This window comes from Delphinus delphis, chromosome 10 (genome assembly GCF_949987515.2).
Source record: "Delphinus delphis chromosome 10, mDelDel1.2, whole genome shotgun sequence".
Lineage (NCBI taxonomy): Eukaryota > Metazoa > Chordata > Mammalia > Artiodactyla > Delphinidae > Delphinus > Delphinus delphis.
Window position 1 is genome coordinate 2,167,089 of NC_082692.2, and position 16,130 is coordinate 2,183,218.

Sequence of the window (16,130 nt, forward strand, 5' to 3'; positions counted from 1 at the left end):
ACATTCCAGGCCGGCTGCCCATTGGCAGCATTCTCCCGCGCCTGACTATGTGCTAGGTCAGACACGATTGATTTCCAATCTAGGTATTGCCCCATCGTTAAGCAAGCGCGGGCAATATCCTGCCAGTCTGTAGGTGTTAACGCATTTCGCGTGAGGCGCTGCAACAACATGATAGTGTAATTAGCGGACACGCCATCTCTTTTAGCCGCTTCTGCAAGATCCCTAATGAGCTTATGATCTATCATCTCACAATATCGTTGGCGTGTAGCTGGATCTTCAAACACGGGGAAAGCAGTGGCCAACTGGGACCATGCTTCCCGAGGAATAAAAGTGCACTTTGGCATAGGAGGGGGAGCATTAGCTGCCGCAACTGAGGTGGAGGCCTGAGCAGGGGCGGAAGCTCTAGCCTCCACAGGATTAAAATATGGTGGACTAGCGAGCGGCGGCATATACCAATGCTCATACCGCTCTTGTTCATATGTCGCGGCCGCTCCTTCTAAATCTTCCTTCTCTCTAGGATTTAATTCATCTTGAAACAAATATAATTTCTTAAACTCATCTAGGATTGGATATAATCCTGGCACCGTTTCTTGCTTTTCCTTTTGTTTTCTTTTTTCTCTTTTCATAATTTCAGGCCTGTCTACCGTAGTCCCTGTTTGTTCATTCTCTAATGTGCTATCTTGACACACGCTAGGAGCCTTACGTCCTCGTTGAATAATTTCTTCACATTTTCCTTCCTTTAGGCAAGAAAGTATCATGCTCCACAAGGGGAGAGCGCCTCGAGAAAGTTCTCCCCTTGTGTTACACTCCTCTAGGTCTTTTCCGAGTTTTTCCCATGACGGAACAGTCAAGCTGCCTGATACCCCAAACCACGGCGCGGCACTTTCGATATCTTGTAGCAGCCTACTTATGATTTTATGAGAGAGCTTTAGCCCTCGGTCCCTTAAAAGGGCTTGAATAGGCTCATGAAAATCAGTTGTAGGCTCCGTGGACGAACTATTCCCAAAAATGCTTGACTTATCTATCGGCCAGGGAAGACACACTCGATCGGGCTGGTGGCACCGCAGCCACAAGCAAACGAAAAACATGAGAAACACTAAAAGGACAAAAGCGAAAGTAAAAACTTCAGGCTTCAAACCCCCGAAAAACATACCTGACTGGACTACTCACCGACGGTTACCACTCCGTGTGTCGAGTTCTGAATCGGTCCTCCATGCAGGGCGCGAAGTTCCCGGGTTTCGGCACCACTTGCGGCGAGCCGTTTCTGACCGGCAGAATAACGAGCCGCCACACGCAAGATTCTTCTCGTATCACACTTTATTGGAGCGCAGCTTGGTTGAAGAAAGATGGAAGGAAGACCCCGCAATCCTAGAGCAGTCTGCTTATATAGGGATTAAGAACATGTGTCGCTCTGTGATTGGCTTTCGCCGGTGGTGCGACTTGTGAGCCAGCATCGGATAGGTCGCTGCTTTAAAACCTCATTAGTATACTTAGCGCAAGCGCAGTGGCCACAGGAAGGATGACTCAGCTTATTTCAGCTTCCTGCCGCGTAGCAGTTAGCTGACCGCGCCCTACACCTCTCGGCGGTTGGAAGTCCTCTGCTTCCAAGCCCTAGAATTTCTCATTTCCTCCAGGAACTTTCTAACCTCATCTTACAGACTTTATCTGGCAAAGGGAACTCCTCCCCTGTATGACGAGTCAGGGTGTCGCTGAACCCCTAGAAGCCAGGAGCAGCGCTGGCCCTGCAGTGACCTCAAGGCCTGGCCGTGAGCCAAGGCAGCTGGCGGAGGGGCGGCCGGGGGGGTGGGGCCGCCGACCCCGTCTCTCCCACACTCCTGTCCGCTCCCCGCCCCCACTTTTGGTAGAAAGCTTTGGGCGGTGCTTGCCCTCAGCGGGCTCCCCTCCTGGATGCTGTCGCTGAGGCTGACACGGGGAAGGCCTTGCTTACACCATCCCCCTCCCGCCTCCTGGCCTCAGGGGTTGCTTCTGAGCTCCCGGACCTCTAGGAAGACATTGAACATGGAGATGCTGCTGGTTTCCAAGCATAACCACATCTACGTCTCCTCAAAATCTCTCACTTAACCTTTGCACAACTGAATACCAGATGCAACACTAAAAAACCCAAAAACAACCCAAAAATTTCACTCGCAAGACGCGCACATCGGTGCCGTGCAATGAAGATCTGCCCACAAAGACTGCTGTGGGCGGAAGCTGGGCGCATGGCAGCCTGCCCTCTCCTGTGCCAGCACTCACATCCACCCGCTGGCTTTTTCTGAGAAATATCCAAACAAAGGGGCACGATTGTGTGAAATGCCAGCCAAGGAGCCAGCCTGTGGGCCTCCGGGGGTGATGGGAGGGGCTGGGCCGGGGAGGCTCGGCACGGGTCAGGAATGCAGGTGGACTCAGTGCAGGACTCCTTTCCGCCAAAGGACAGAAAGCTACAGTCTGGGGTGTCTGCCACCAAGAGCAGGAGACAGCATCTACACCAAGCAGAGCCACCCTGCTTCCCAGACACCTGTCAGGATTGCTGGGGGAAGAGGAAAACAAAGCCGAGGGAGGCCAGGCTCATGGTGATGGTGAGAAGCACGCAGCCCTGTGCAGGAAACGGCACTAATTATACAGCCACGTTTTCTATAATAACAGCTTGGCTGTTTCAAGAGCTATCGTTTAAACCAGCCCGTTGTCTCCTACAAGAGCCCTGATTCTCATTAATATGTGAGTCACATTAGACCTTCCAGTTTGGGGGGATGTAAATGTTGCTTTTCTATGGAAATTGGCCTGATTTCAAATCAATGAGGCGCGTTGGCGCCTTCTCCGTGTTTCCACGGCATCTTTACAGCAGCTACCCCTGGTTGCACTTAATTGTGCTTCTATTTGTCTCCCCAGCGGCTTGGAAACTCCCTGAAGGCTGGAGTGTGTTTATTCCTACCTGTATCCTTAGCACAGTGTCACGCTCGGGGCAGGTGCCCAAAGATGATTTGTCGAAGTAAGTGGATGATGAAATAGAAGCGAGACTTCAGAAATGACTGGATCCCAGGGTCCTTGGAAGACGGTGGCGGGGTCACAGCTTTGAGTCTCCCTCAACCATCTTCTATCACCGCCCCCATCAAAAACAGGCCAAGAAACTGACCCTAATCAAACTAAAAAATCAAATTTCCCTTTCAGAACTAGCCTTATAGTAAGAAAAGCTGCTGGAAGCAGAGTCCATAATATGGAAGATGGGATTAACAGCATCAAAGGAAAGAAAAGGTCCTGGTAAAAATGAGGGAGGGAGACTGATTGGAGCAGATCTCAGAAAGTAAGCTGGTTAAAAAAAAAAAAATCACTTTCTGAAAACAACACAAGGGGGAGGAATAGAGCCATGCAGCTCTTAAAACTATCCTGGCCTTTCTTTTACGCCTAAAACTACAGGAAAACCCATTTCGCTTTAAAAAGGGCAACAGAAAAAAATCGTGCTCAAATCTCATACAAAATTATTAATAAAAGCAAGGAGAATTATAAGCAGAATAATGTCTCTACAGATAAGTATGCCAAAAACACAACAGATTCAAATGGATGAAAACTATAACCTAAAATTTCAAATTATCTAAAAAAGAAAAAAGTCAAGCAAAGGATAACAGAATGAAAGAAAAATGCATTAAAGTTACAAAAACTCTGAAATGAGATTCTTGGGGAAAAAATTTCTAAATAGGTGAAAGAAGTGAGAAAAAAAGTAAAAAGAAAGAAAAATCATAAATGAAGTCCAAACTCAAAGGAATACAAGAGCAAATACACAGGACAGGTACTGCCGTAAGAGAATTAGTAGTTGGAAGGGGAAAATAACCCCACCATTTTAATCAAAAGGAAATGAAGAGAGGAATTCTACTTTCAGCCAAGATGGGCAACAGGAACTGGATTACCCTCCTGACGGAAACAACTAAAAACCTGGGCAAAATATATGAAACAATGGTTCTCAAGATGTTGGACACCAGGCAATCAATGGCCACTGAGGAAAGGGAGATGAAGTTAGCATGTGATTGCCCCAGCTGGCGGTTTGGAGGCAGCTTTCAGGCTGCAGTGGGGACGGGGGGAAGCGGAAGCCAAACAGGGTTCGGTGGTCTCCGTGAGTTGAGGACCGAGACATCAGAATTCAGAGGGCCCAAGTCAGGCAGGGGCACAAGGCAGAAAACAGAAGAGGAAGGAGCGTCGCAGAGAGAGCTCTGGGGGTCTGCAGAGAGGGCCTCTCGTGTCTTTGGCTGAGAACAAACGTGCCCGTGTAAGGTCGGAAACTACTGCTCAAGAACGGGGGAAAAACTGCCGGAAAGCAGTAGACAAAACAGTTCCTAGAGCTCATGCCGGGCTGGGAGTGATATGTGTTCCTGTTAGCTAGACTGGAAACACCTCGTCATGCGTGGGCATTGCTGTAATAGTGGGGTTAAGTTATCCCTGGATCAAAGACTACTTTGGATCTACCCTCGTAAAGCTTAGAAGCATGTTTCCAAAGGACCCATTTGATTCCAAGTAACGTAACTGTGTGCCAGAACGTTTAAAGGACTATAACAGAATCCAGCAGTAACACCATGAAAGTCACAATGTCTGGCATCCAATCAGAAGATACAAAGAAGCGAGAAGATATGGCCTGTAACCCCGAGAAGGAGCAATTATAGCAATACATCTGGAAATGACAAAGATAATGAAATGACAGACAAGGACCGTAAAGCAGTTAGTGTGTCATATGCTCCATACACTGAAGAAAGTAGAGGAAAACATGAACACGAAGAGGAGAGAAATGGAAAATTTTTAGAAGACACCAATAGAACTCCTAGAAATTAAATATACGTATGAGATGAAAAATACTTGTACGAGATCAACAGCAGAGAACAGTGAATCGAAGGCACAGCAGTCAAAACTTGAAGCACAGAGAGAAGACTGAACAAAAAATGAGCAGATTATCAGTAAAGTGTGAAACTATGTCAAGAAGTCTAAAATGGGGCTTCCCTGGTGGCACAGTGGTTAAGAGTCCACCTGCCAATGCAGGGGACATGGGTTCGAGCCCTGGTCCGGGAAGATGCCGCGGAGCAACTAAGCCCGTGTGCCACAACTACTGAGCGCGCGCTCTAGAGCCCACGAGCCACAACTACTGAGCCCACACACCACAACTACTGGAGCCCGCGCGCCTAGAGCCCGTGCTCCACAACAAGAGAAGCCACCGCAATGAGAAGCCCACACAATGCAACAAAGAGTAGCCCCCACTTGCCGCAATTAGAGAAAGCCCGCGCGCAGCAACAAAGACCCAACACAGCCAAAAATAAAATAAATAATTTTTTTTTAAAAAGAAGTCTAAAATGCATGCAGTTGGAATCTCAGAATAAAGTAGGGGGATGGAAAAATATCTGAAGAAATTATGGTCGAAAATTTTATGAATTCTATGAAACTATAAGCTCACAGATTCAGGAAGCTCAAGAAACCCCAAGTAGAATAAAAAAGAGGAGAGCACCCCAAGGCACATCACCTTAAAACTGCTGGAAATAGTGATTATCTTGAAATCATCTTCAAAGCAGCTAGACAGAAAAAGAAAACATTACATACAGGGAAACAAGGTTGATAATTATTGGTGATGTCTCATACGGCACACGTTAGGAGACCATAGAATTATGTCTTTAAAGTGCTGGTAGGAAACAAGGTGTCCACCTAGAATTCTATACCCAGTGAAAATATCTTTGAAAAGTGAGGCAAAATACCTTTTTGAGCCAAACAAAAGCCGAGAGGTTCATGGCCAGCAGGTCTGCACTACAAGAAACGTAAAGGAAGTTTTTCAGGCAGAAGGAGATGTGATCCACCCACAAAGATGAAGTGACCTGAATTGGTAAATATTGTGGATAAATCTGTTTTTCTTAGTTTTTAATCTCTTAAAACTATATATGACATCACGCACTTTGGAGTCAGAAAACCCTGGGATTTATACACAGGTCCTCCACTTAGAGCTGAATGGTTTGGGGGCAAGTCACTTAACCCGAGTTCTATCAGGAATGGTCAGTTCCCTAAGGAAGGATGAGACTGCCAGGCACGTGGCCCATACTCGCCCACCTCACAGGACGACAGGTAGTCCAGGGTAGTCAACCAGCATTGCTTTTCTCTGACCACATGACCGACCCAGGGATGGGCACACAACATCTGTCTGGCCAGTCTGGGTTCTTCTTTCCTCTGAGTCTCTAGGAATAGGGTGGAATGAACCTAAAGTAACCACTCGGTGGGGAGACCCTGCCTCAGCATGAAACCCAACGGGAAACTGCGGCGCCAGGAGAGCAGCAGAGAAGGACAACGCTCTGCGAACTTATTTAGAGGCTCCAGATGCAGCCACGAGACAGCCAGAAAGGTCTGCGCTGGACTTTTAAATTATGTGAGCCAACAGTCTCCCAACCTTACCCCTTTTGTAAGTAAATTTTGAATTGATTTTGGACACAATGAAAAGCACCTAAACTGTACAGCATCTCTGAGAGGATGAAATGAGACAAATATGTAACCTACATGTTCAATAAATCCTGCATATGTCATCACTTTCTTATCACTGCACATAGCTAATGCCCTTTAACCCTCTGTACAAGTAGGGTAAGGACTCGGTTTTATAAAGGAATTTACAGAGGTGAAGTGACTCATTAAGATCCCGGAGTTAGTAAATGACGTGACTGAGAGCTGTGTCCCCTCTACACTGTGGTCTCCACAGTAACATTCCTGGCACGCAGTCAGCACTTGGTAAACGTTGACTCCCTGCCCGTTTCGTGTAAACGAGACCCTAAATCATGCCTGTCCGCCCAGAGATCTAAAAGAAAGGAGAAGCTGAACAGTTGCTGTCCTGATTCGGGCTCGTTGCAGTATAGTTTGCTCTCCAGAGCACTATCTTGGAAGGATCTGACCTTCGCAAGGCTTGAATCTTCCCATCTTAGCCTCCGAAGGCGCGTCCCTCTCAGCTGTCCCCCCGGGGTCTCCGCTGCGTCTGGAAGTGGCTGTCCCACAGATTCCCCGCCCCGGCTGGCCCTCCAGCACACTGACTTGCATTGTTCCCTGGCATGTACCAGCGTCCTCCTGGGCAGGCTGTCCCCGTGACCCAGGTGGCCCCCAGCCGCTCACGCCCCGTGTATGCCCTGTACCCTCTCCTCCCACCCAATTCACCAAAGTCGCCTTGGTTCGTTCTCCTCAGTGACCAGGTGTGCAGGTCACACTGAACACGTTCATGAAAAAAAATCCCACTGCTTTGGCCAAACAAACGTTCACAATGGGTGCAAGCTGACGTGGCCACTGCACTACAGATCATTGAAAGGAATTTCCCTGGAAGCCATGGGTATGTGCTGTCATCAGCTGACTAAAGGTTAGGAAGGTCCTGACGTGAGAGGAGTAAACATTTCGATCCAGGAATTTGAATCAAGAACCTTCTTCGATTCAGTCTTCAGCTCCCTGTTTTAGAAAATGGGAACTCCTGGCATGAAACACTTTGCAAACTCATGTCTGCAGAGAGCCCTGCAGCGGGAGCTAAGAGATCGGGGTTAATGTCACTCCTTAGCCCCCTCTCTGATTATGGGAGAAACTTCTGGTTACCCATCCAGTGTCCATTCTGCACTTCTTCCTCCCTAAAAGGACCTCTGAGTTGGTGGCGGGGGCAGGGGGATAATGTGTGCGCGTCCAAAAGCCTACTTCTCTCTGCACCCAAGGCAAAAAAAAACGTGGCCAGTGAAATGCAGGCAGAGGCCATGGAGGGGGCTCCTGGCACAAGTCTTTAAAGTGGCTTACTCAGCCAGAAGGTGCCTCTCTACCCCCCTCCTTCCCCCTTCTTGCCAAGAACCCAGACACCATGACCAGAGCTGCAGCAGTCATCCTGCAGCCCAAGGAGACCTCGAGGTTGAAAGCCAATGGCAGCAACGGGTAGAGCATAAAGAAGATATTGTAGAGCTAAGGGCCTGGACTGGGTGTCTCTAGACTGTTTTAAGTTAGAGGAAAAAAATAACTCTAAGCCACTGTTGCTAGGAGCTGAACGTCAGCCTCAACTGGACAGAGTGACCTGAGGACATTGCTTACTTGGAGGCTTAGTTTCCTAATTTATGAGCTGATGGAGTCACGTGCCGCCTCTACAGTTCCCTCTGTTTCTAAGACTCTATACAGATGCACAAGTACGAAAACCCTAAGGCTCACCGGATCTCTATTCCACCTCGGCCTCCTGGGCAAACTTGAAGGCATCTACATCCCTAGGTGGAGTCACGAGGACTATAACTTTATACCACGTGACCCAGCAGTTCCACTCCTGGTTATAGACCCAGGAGAAATGAAAACACACATACACAAAAAAAGTGTGCATGAATGCTCGTAGCAGTATTATTCTTACTAGCTAAAAAGTGGAAGCAACCTAAATGTCCATCCGTTGATGGATGGACACACAGAAGATGGCATATGCACACAGTGGAATATTATTCATCCGTAAAATGTCATGAAGTACTGACACCTGCGACAACAGGGATGACCCTTGAAAACATGCTGAATTTAAAAAGCCAGACACAAAAGACCGCATGTTGTGTGAGTCCGTGTATATGAAATGTCCAGAAAAGACAAGTTTGTAGGGACAGATTCGTGGCTGCCAGGGGCTGGAGGGAGAGGGGAACAGGGAGGGGCGGCACGTGGGTGTGGGTGATGAAAACGTTCTGGAATCACACAGTGGTGAAACTTGCACAGCTCTGTGAATATACTAAAACCCACTGACTTGCACTCTTTTAAATGGTGAACTTTGTGTCATGACTGTGCAGCATCTTGAGTGAAATAGACTGCACCAAGCTAAGCTGCTCTGCATACGTGGCGGCACGCACGCCTTAAGAAAAGCACGAAGGGTCAGGGAGGTAGGAGAAAACGCCTCTAAGAAGCACAGGTGGCAATGAGTCTGTTTTCAAGTAAATGGCTCAACTTTGAGCCATTTAGAAAAGCATGACCTTGCAAGAGAATTTCTCTTACACACTGGAAATAAATCAACATTATTACAGTTGTCAAGTAGTGTTGTGTAGTACGCAAGTTACAACTAAAATGGGGTAAAAGGCGGTGTAAATGGTGTAAAAGGCGGTACTCCAAGGAATATTCATGAATTCCCACTCATTTTCACAATAAGTACCGCCCGATGGAGTATTCTTCTTGCCACCGTAATTGCAGTAGGACATACGTGTGGTGTTTTAGAATCAGGAGATGCAGCGTTGCCTGACACTGACCCCGTCAGAGACAAAACACTCGACCCTGTGCCCAGCCCATGGGGGAAGGTTGAGTGTGGACCCAGGGACACCTTTGGGTTTTTCCTTGAAGCCGGGACACTTCTCTTTCCCTCCTTCATGATCCTCGTGTGGCCTTGTCAACAACAGGACCTGGGAGGTGCGGCTCTAGAGAAAAGAACAGAGTCCAAGATCTGATTTGTACAGAAAGTTCTGTGAAATGAGACAAAGTTCTCTGAGCCTCCGTCTCCTTACTTACAAGATAAGGAAGTGCAACTAGATGACCTCTTCAGGTTACTTTGAGCTCAAATTTCTATTAATCTAGCACAGGTAGTGATGAAATGGGAGCTCAGCTTAGGGCTGAGGCAGAGGTGCAGGCGAATCTGGAGCACGTTGGGGTTCCCGTTCCTTCTCAGACGCTTGGGGTGACTCCAGCTCACCCTCCCTAACCCCAGCCTCAGAATCCTGCATCACATCCCAGTGGGTCTCGTAATTCGGGTACCATGCCTGACCGGAAGTGAATGTCCCCCTGGTGCACCTCAGGGAGGGCTGGAAGAATTACTTTGTAGAAATGGTGTCGAAAACACACACCGTCACCATCACCCCCACTACCAAATCCCATCACACAATGCTAACATGACAAACGAAAGTAACAGTTTCAGAAAGTGTCTCGTAATTCAGCTGCTATTCTGTGCATTTCCCTACTTTTGCAGTGTTTTCCTATGTGTGCATTTCAAGTCCCTTTATACAAATGGGCTTCTAAAGCTTCGCCCTGTAGCGTCTGCTTGGCGGGTCGGTCTGGCACCCCTGTTCCGCTCATGCAGAAGCGAGCCCTGGCAGTGTGCGTGTGTGGGTGTGCCGACGGGCTGGCAGGCTGGCCTGCTGGGTGCCTCCTGTCAGCTCTTTTCTCACAAGGTGGAAAGAGAAGCAGGACACTTACAGGATGCCAAGAGGCACCTGGCAGGATTCCCTCTCGTCTCCAAAGTTACCCATCATGTGTCTGACAGGTTGTGGGAAGGCATGGCCAAGGGGGATCCAGGGGGCGCTGGCAGCTGCCCCGAGTGATCAGAGCTCTTCAAACCAATGTTCCGCTTCAGCGAGGTTGTTGGAAGCTTTACACTAGCTCAGCAGGAAATGCACCTGCCTGTTCATTGTTAAGTGTAGAAAATTAAAGCAGAATCCCCTGTTCCTGACCCGTTTGACCCTCCGCATCACTGGCTCTAGTTTTATGATGTATAATATTCAGAAGGGAAAGCGCTCCTCATTCCCACTTGGGGGGCATTTGGTAGAATGAGCTTATTTTCACACTATTTAGAATGGCGCTGCTCACACTTCTTCTTTGAAACTGCTTTCATACTTCAGCCTCTTCCTCGTTTTTCTTCTTTAAAAAAAAAACACACTTAAGTGGGAATAGAACCAAGTAGAATGAAATGAACACAGGGTCAGATTTAAAGGAATATTTTCTCTAATTTTGAATTTGTCTAAAAATTAGAGAAAAATCATAAACCTACAGTTTCCTTGGTGTTTTTTTCTTCCTAGAGGGGTACGTAAATATGTTTTGCACATTTGCTGATTACTTACACTTCACTGCTCTTCCCAAAATGAGAAACTGACTGGCCCGGATTAAGGCAGAACACTGGCACATTTTGACAAAGTATAACTGATCCCACAGAAGCATATAATCTTTACTAAAAGTCACTTGTTAAAATCCCACAGCTTCTTTGGTGATTGAGTTCAAGTCTAGAGGCAGGCTTGGGGTCAAATCCCAAATTTCAAAGCTGCATGGTAGGAACACAATAAACTGAAAATTACAGTGGCTTACCTATTAAAAGTAAAACTCTCCAGTAATCCAGAATTTATAATTTCATATGAATCCAAAGGTAGTTAATGTGCAAATAGTTTGTAATGTAGTATAAACATAATTGCTGGGAGAAAGCTTGCTTGAGAATTTTAGTCTATTAGCAATTTATAAATCTGTTGGGATTTCTAAGTACAGGGGATTTCATTAACTTAAAATGTCACAGTACATATACCCTTTGACAGAATATTCCACTTAGAGAACTTCACACAATGATATATGCACAGACTTATCCACTGTGGCGCTATAAGATAAAAGCGTAAGCAACCTACATGTCCATTGGTCGGGAACGGGTTAAAAAAAACATGGCGCAGCGACATAATGGGAACTATTTATCCATTGAAAGGAGGCGGCCGCTCTGTATTTTAAAGATACACTGTTTAGTGAAAAAAGGCAGCAGAACAGTATTGGTATCATAACCTGTGAAGAAAGAAAAAGGGAATAATCTCAGTAGGTTTCAAGACTCATGGAAAATTTCTGCAAGGACGCAAGAAAGATAACAATATAAGAATGCCTGCCCTCCGGGAAAGAAAATGCGTCGAGACACAGGAGGAAGAGCGGCTTTCTTTCCACTCTCTGTGCTGTGCGCATGTAGTAACCATTTGTAGAGGAAATAAAGGTATAGTAGGGTTTCTCCATGAGAATAGTCAGTGTGCTCTCAAGCAGGCATCTCTCAACTCTAACATATTTACTTGAAGGCATCTTAAAATTCGGATTGCTCTCCCGTCTTAAATTGGCTGTGACTGTGGTTGGTTCAGTTTTACCACATTGAACAGTAAATTCATGTGAGATTTTCCCCATCCCTTCGCTTTTCTGAAAGAACGATTCAATATAATGTGTTCTGAAAGTGACACTTAAATTGATAATAAAGAGACAGAAAAGAGGACACCATTAGGACACAAACGTTTATGTGATTTTAGCCATTACAACAGTAGTTCAGAAAGATCTCAGATGTTACATGGGTGTCATCAATATTACAAAGAGGAAAAAAAAAAAGGGACGGGCAACAGTGAAGAGCACCTGTGAACCAGCGCCCGGCCGCGGTGACCCCAGCCCATGCTTCTCTCCTTCCGCAGGCCCCCCTCCCCCTCGCTCTCCTCCCGGCCTCCAGCCACGGGGCCTCCGGCCACGTCCAGCCGCACGCGGGGCTCAGGCCTCGTCCTCGCCCTCCTCCTCCTCAAACTCCCCCTGCTCGTCGGCCGTGGCGTCCTGGTACTGCTGGTACTCGGACACCAGGTCATTCATGTTGCTCTCGGCCTCGGTGAACTCCATCTCGTCCATGCCCTCGCCCGTGTACCAGTGCAGGAAGGCCTTGCGGCGGAACATGGCCGTGAACTGCTCCGAGATGCGCTTGAACAGCTCCTGGATGGCCGTGCTGTTGCCGATGAAGGTGGCCGACATCTTGAGCCCGCGGGGCGGGATGTCGCACACGGCCGTCTTCACGTTGTTGGGGATCCACTCGACGAAGTAGCTGCTGTTCTTGTTCTGCACGTTGAGCATCTGCTCGTCCACCTCCTTCATGGACATGCGGCCCCGGAAGATGGCGGCCACGGTCAGGTAGCGGCCGTGGCGCGGGTCGCAGGCGGCCATCATGTTCTTGGAGTCGAACATCTGCTGCGTGAGCTCGGGCACCGTCAGCGCGCGGTACTGCTGGCTGCCCCGGCTGGTCAGCGGCGCGAAGCCGGGCATGAAGAAGTGCAGGCGCGGGAAGGGCACCATGTTCACGGCCAGCTTGCGCAGGTCGGCGTTGAGCTGGCCCGGGAAGCGCAGGCACGTGGTGACCCCGCTCATGGTGGCCGACACCAGGTGGTTGAGGTCCCCGTAGGTGGGCGTGGTCAGCTTCAGGGTGCGGAAGCAGATGTCGTACAGCGCCTCGTTGTCGATGCAGTAGGTCTCGTCCGTGTTCTCCACCAGCTGGTGCACGGACAGCGTGGCGTTGTAGGGCTCCACCACCGTGTCCGACACCTTGGGCGAGGGCATCACGCTGAAGGTGTTCATGATGCGGTCGGGGTACTCCTCGCGGATCTTGCTGATGAGGAGGGTGCCCATCCCGGACCCGGTGCCGCCCCCCAGCGAGTGGGTCAGCTGGAAGCCCTGCAGACAGTCACAGCTTTCTGACTCCTTCCGGACCACGTCCAGGACCGAGTCCACCAGCTCCGCGCCCTCCGTGTAGTGGCCCTTGGCCCAGTTGTTGCCGGCACCGCTCTGGCCTGCCGGAGGGAAAGAGTCTTCGTAAGTCCCTGATGACTGCTTTCGATTCCTTTCTCCCTAAACCCTTTAATAGAGCTCAGGGAGTCAGTGCTCCGAGCGGATTATTTCAGGTTGTCGTTAAAATGGCCAGACATTAAAATATTTGGTCGTGGACATGATTATAAATAAGGAGGGTTAGGGACCTGGCTATTAGAGGTTGAACGGCATTTTGTTTTAGGGTGTACTGAGACAAAATCAACACACAACTCTATCCTGCATACGACTCTAAGGCGGTCACGCCGCCCCACCCTGAGCTGTCCAGCGTAAAATGTGCCTCCCAGGCCGCCAGCCATGGCAGTCACTCACCAAACACGAAGTTGTCGGGCCTGAAGATCTGGCCGAAGGGTCCAGACCTGACCGAGTCCATGGTGCCCGGCTCCAGATCCACCAGGATGGCCCGAGGCACGTATTTGTTACCTGCGGGGACAGAGCAGGACTCAGACCTGCAGGCAGAGAGCTCGGGAGAGGAGTGCCTGGAACCAGCTTCCTTTTTGCAGGCGCTGATTGTCTCCCCCAAACAAAGGACATAGGACGACAGGATTCTCAAAGGGGCGCCCGCTGGAAAACCTCAGGGAAAGATGGGAATCCTAAATCCGCCAGTCCACCCTCCCCTGGGGCCACACCCCTGGGGTCAGTCCCCGGGGGAGAGGGGAAGGGGTAAAGGCCATCACCAGTGGCTTCATTGTAGTACACGTTGATTCTCTCCAGCTGCAGGTCACTGTCTCCATGGTAACTGCCGGTGGGGTCGATCCCATGCTCATCGCTGATGACCTCCCAAAACTGAGACACAAAAAGCTTGCATTTAGCCACGCCCCACCCTTCAGAGAGGCCGCGACTCACAGTGAAAATCCCCATCTCAGTTCCGATAACCCAACCTCTAGGAGCTTTAAGGCAGCGGGACCTGCACAGGCGCAGGGCTTGCATTTTGCAAGGCCACGGAACTGAAACTGGGCGTTTCCCGGGCGAACAGCTGCTCGCGGCAGGAGGCGGGGGTCTGGCGGGGAGGGGCGGACGCGCAGGGACCCCAGCGGCGCCTAGGGGGCGGGCAGGGGAACAGGGACCGGAGGGGGCTGAAGGAGGGGGGTTTTAGGTTCAAAGCACATCCAGAGACCTCAGGAAGATCGCTCTCCGCCCCTCCCCCCGCAGCTCGACTCGGGTTCGAGCGCGTCAAATCGATTCTCCTGGCGTCGGGGCGCCGCCCGCAAAGCCGCGCACACAGCCCGGCGGACACACCCCCGCGCTCTCCAGGCCCGCGTGCCGGGCTAGGAGAAGAGCCGGGAGGAAAGGGAGGCCGTGGGACCGGGATTCCAAACGAGTTACAGCAGAAAGTTGAGAGGTTCCTCCCCATGCCCCCCGAAAGTCGCCTCGGGCCCACGTCCCGCTCTGCGGCCCAAAGCAGCCGGGAAGGTCTGCGCTTGGCGAGCCGCGGGCCTGCTCAGGACCACGCTAGCGCCCGCAACCCCGAAGGGCGCTAGGCCGGCGTCCCCGGCCCCACCCCGGCCCCTCCCGGGCGCCGCGCCCACCTTGGCGCCGATCTGGTTGCCGCACTGGCCCGCCTGGATGTGCACAATCTCACGCATGGTGCCGGCTCGCTGCTTCTGGCCCCGGTCGGCGTCTGGTCAGTCTGTCCGTCCGCCTACACACCCACTGCGGGGTCACCGGGAACGCGCTCGGGAACCAGCCGGCTGAGAGCGTCCGCCCAGCGGGCTCGGCCTTTTATGCGAGGAGGGTGGGGCCGCCCGCGCAGGCCGCGCCCCCAGCCCGAGCTCCCCAGTCCCCTTCGGGCTAGCGCTCTCCAGGCCCCGCTGACGTAATGCTCCGGGCCCCAGGAACCGTCCAAGGGGCTGGACCACGGGCCCGCGGCCAATCAGCACAGGCTTGCGGAACGGGCGAGGCATGGGGGCTGCGGGGGTAGGATGGGGGCGTGCGCATTGTCTAGGATGGGGGGAGGATGTGGAAAAGCTGGGCCCTGCGACTGCGGGGTGGGTGGCGGAACCGAGGGCGGAGGGCGGCGACGCGAGGGTGACCAGGGTGGCAGGCCGGGTGTCTGGGGGGAGAGCTGGCACTGAACGGGTGGGAGCCAGGGGACTGGAGCCCGTGGAGAGGGTGTCAGGTGCGCCGGAAAGGAGAGCGCTGTGCTCCGGGTGCTGGCAGGTGTCAGGGGTGGCGGGGTGGCGCAGGTTTCGCTACCAGCGAGGATTGCGGCCCTCCTCCGCCCAGGGCCGGAGACCCCTAAGCCACCCTCCCTGGTGAGACCACCGCCCCTTTCCCCAGCCCTTAGAGGCCAACGGCTGTCCTGCGGCCGAACCTCGGTCGCACAGAGTCTTGGGAGAGGACAGGCTGCCCCAGGAGAAAGTCTTGTGTGATCAGTTTGTTGGGGTCTGAAGGCGGTGACCTTGGACACCTAAGGCCCAAGAGCCCCAGGGTGCCCTCCGCCCCGCCCCCCCCCCCCCCCCCAGCATCCGCGCGTCCTCTCTTTTGTCTCCTGCCAAGGGTCCCTTCTCTGTGGCGGCAGCATCCATGGCTGGGGCGACCTCCGCGCCTCCTCCGCCCTGCGCGACCCTCTCCAAGAGTCCACAGCTCCCCGGCTGGTACCCAGGACCCCTCCACCCCGCGGGTCGGCTTTTGTTCCTTGGGAGTGGATGGGGTGGGTGTGGCCGGCCGCGCGGGGTGGACTGTCCAGCGGTCGGAAGAGGGTGGGGTTCGGGGGCGGGGCTGCGGCAGAACAAAGAGCTGGAAAATGCGTGGGCTACCCTCCCAGAGCTGAGCATTTAAAAAGCACTGGGTTCAGTCCATCTATTGTCCAG

The 16,130-nt window shown here is 51.4% G+C and overlaps 1 protein-coding gene across 1 annotated transcript; it reads right to left on the reverse strand.

Moving 5' to 3' along the window:
• Nucleotides 1–11,964: 11,964 nt before the first annotated feature.
• Nucleotides 11,965–15,013, reverse strand: LOC132432868 (tubulin beta-2B chain). Its single transcript, XM_060023719.2, has 4 exons — nucleotides 14,847–15,013; nucleotides 13,995–14,103; nucleotides 13,630–13,740; nucleotides 11,965–13,283 (listed from the first exon to the last, which is right to left on the reverse strand). The coding sequence occupies exons 1-4, from the start codon at nucleotides 14,901–14,903 to the stop codon at nucleotides 12,223–12,225; spliced, it is 1,338 nt and encodes a 445-aa protein (XP_059879702.1). The 5' UTR covers nucleotides 14,904–15,013; the 3' UTR covers nucleotides 11,965–12,222.
• Nucleotides 15,014–16,130: the final 1,117 nt, after the last annotated feature.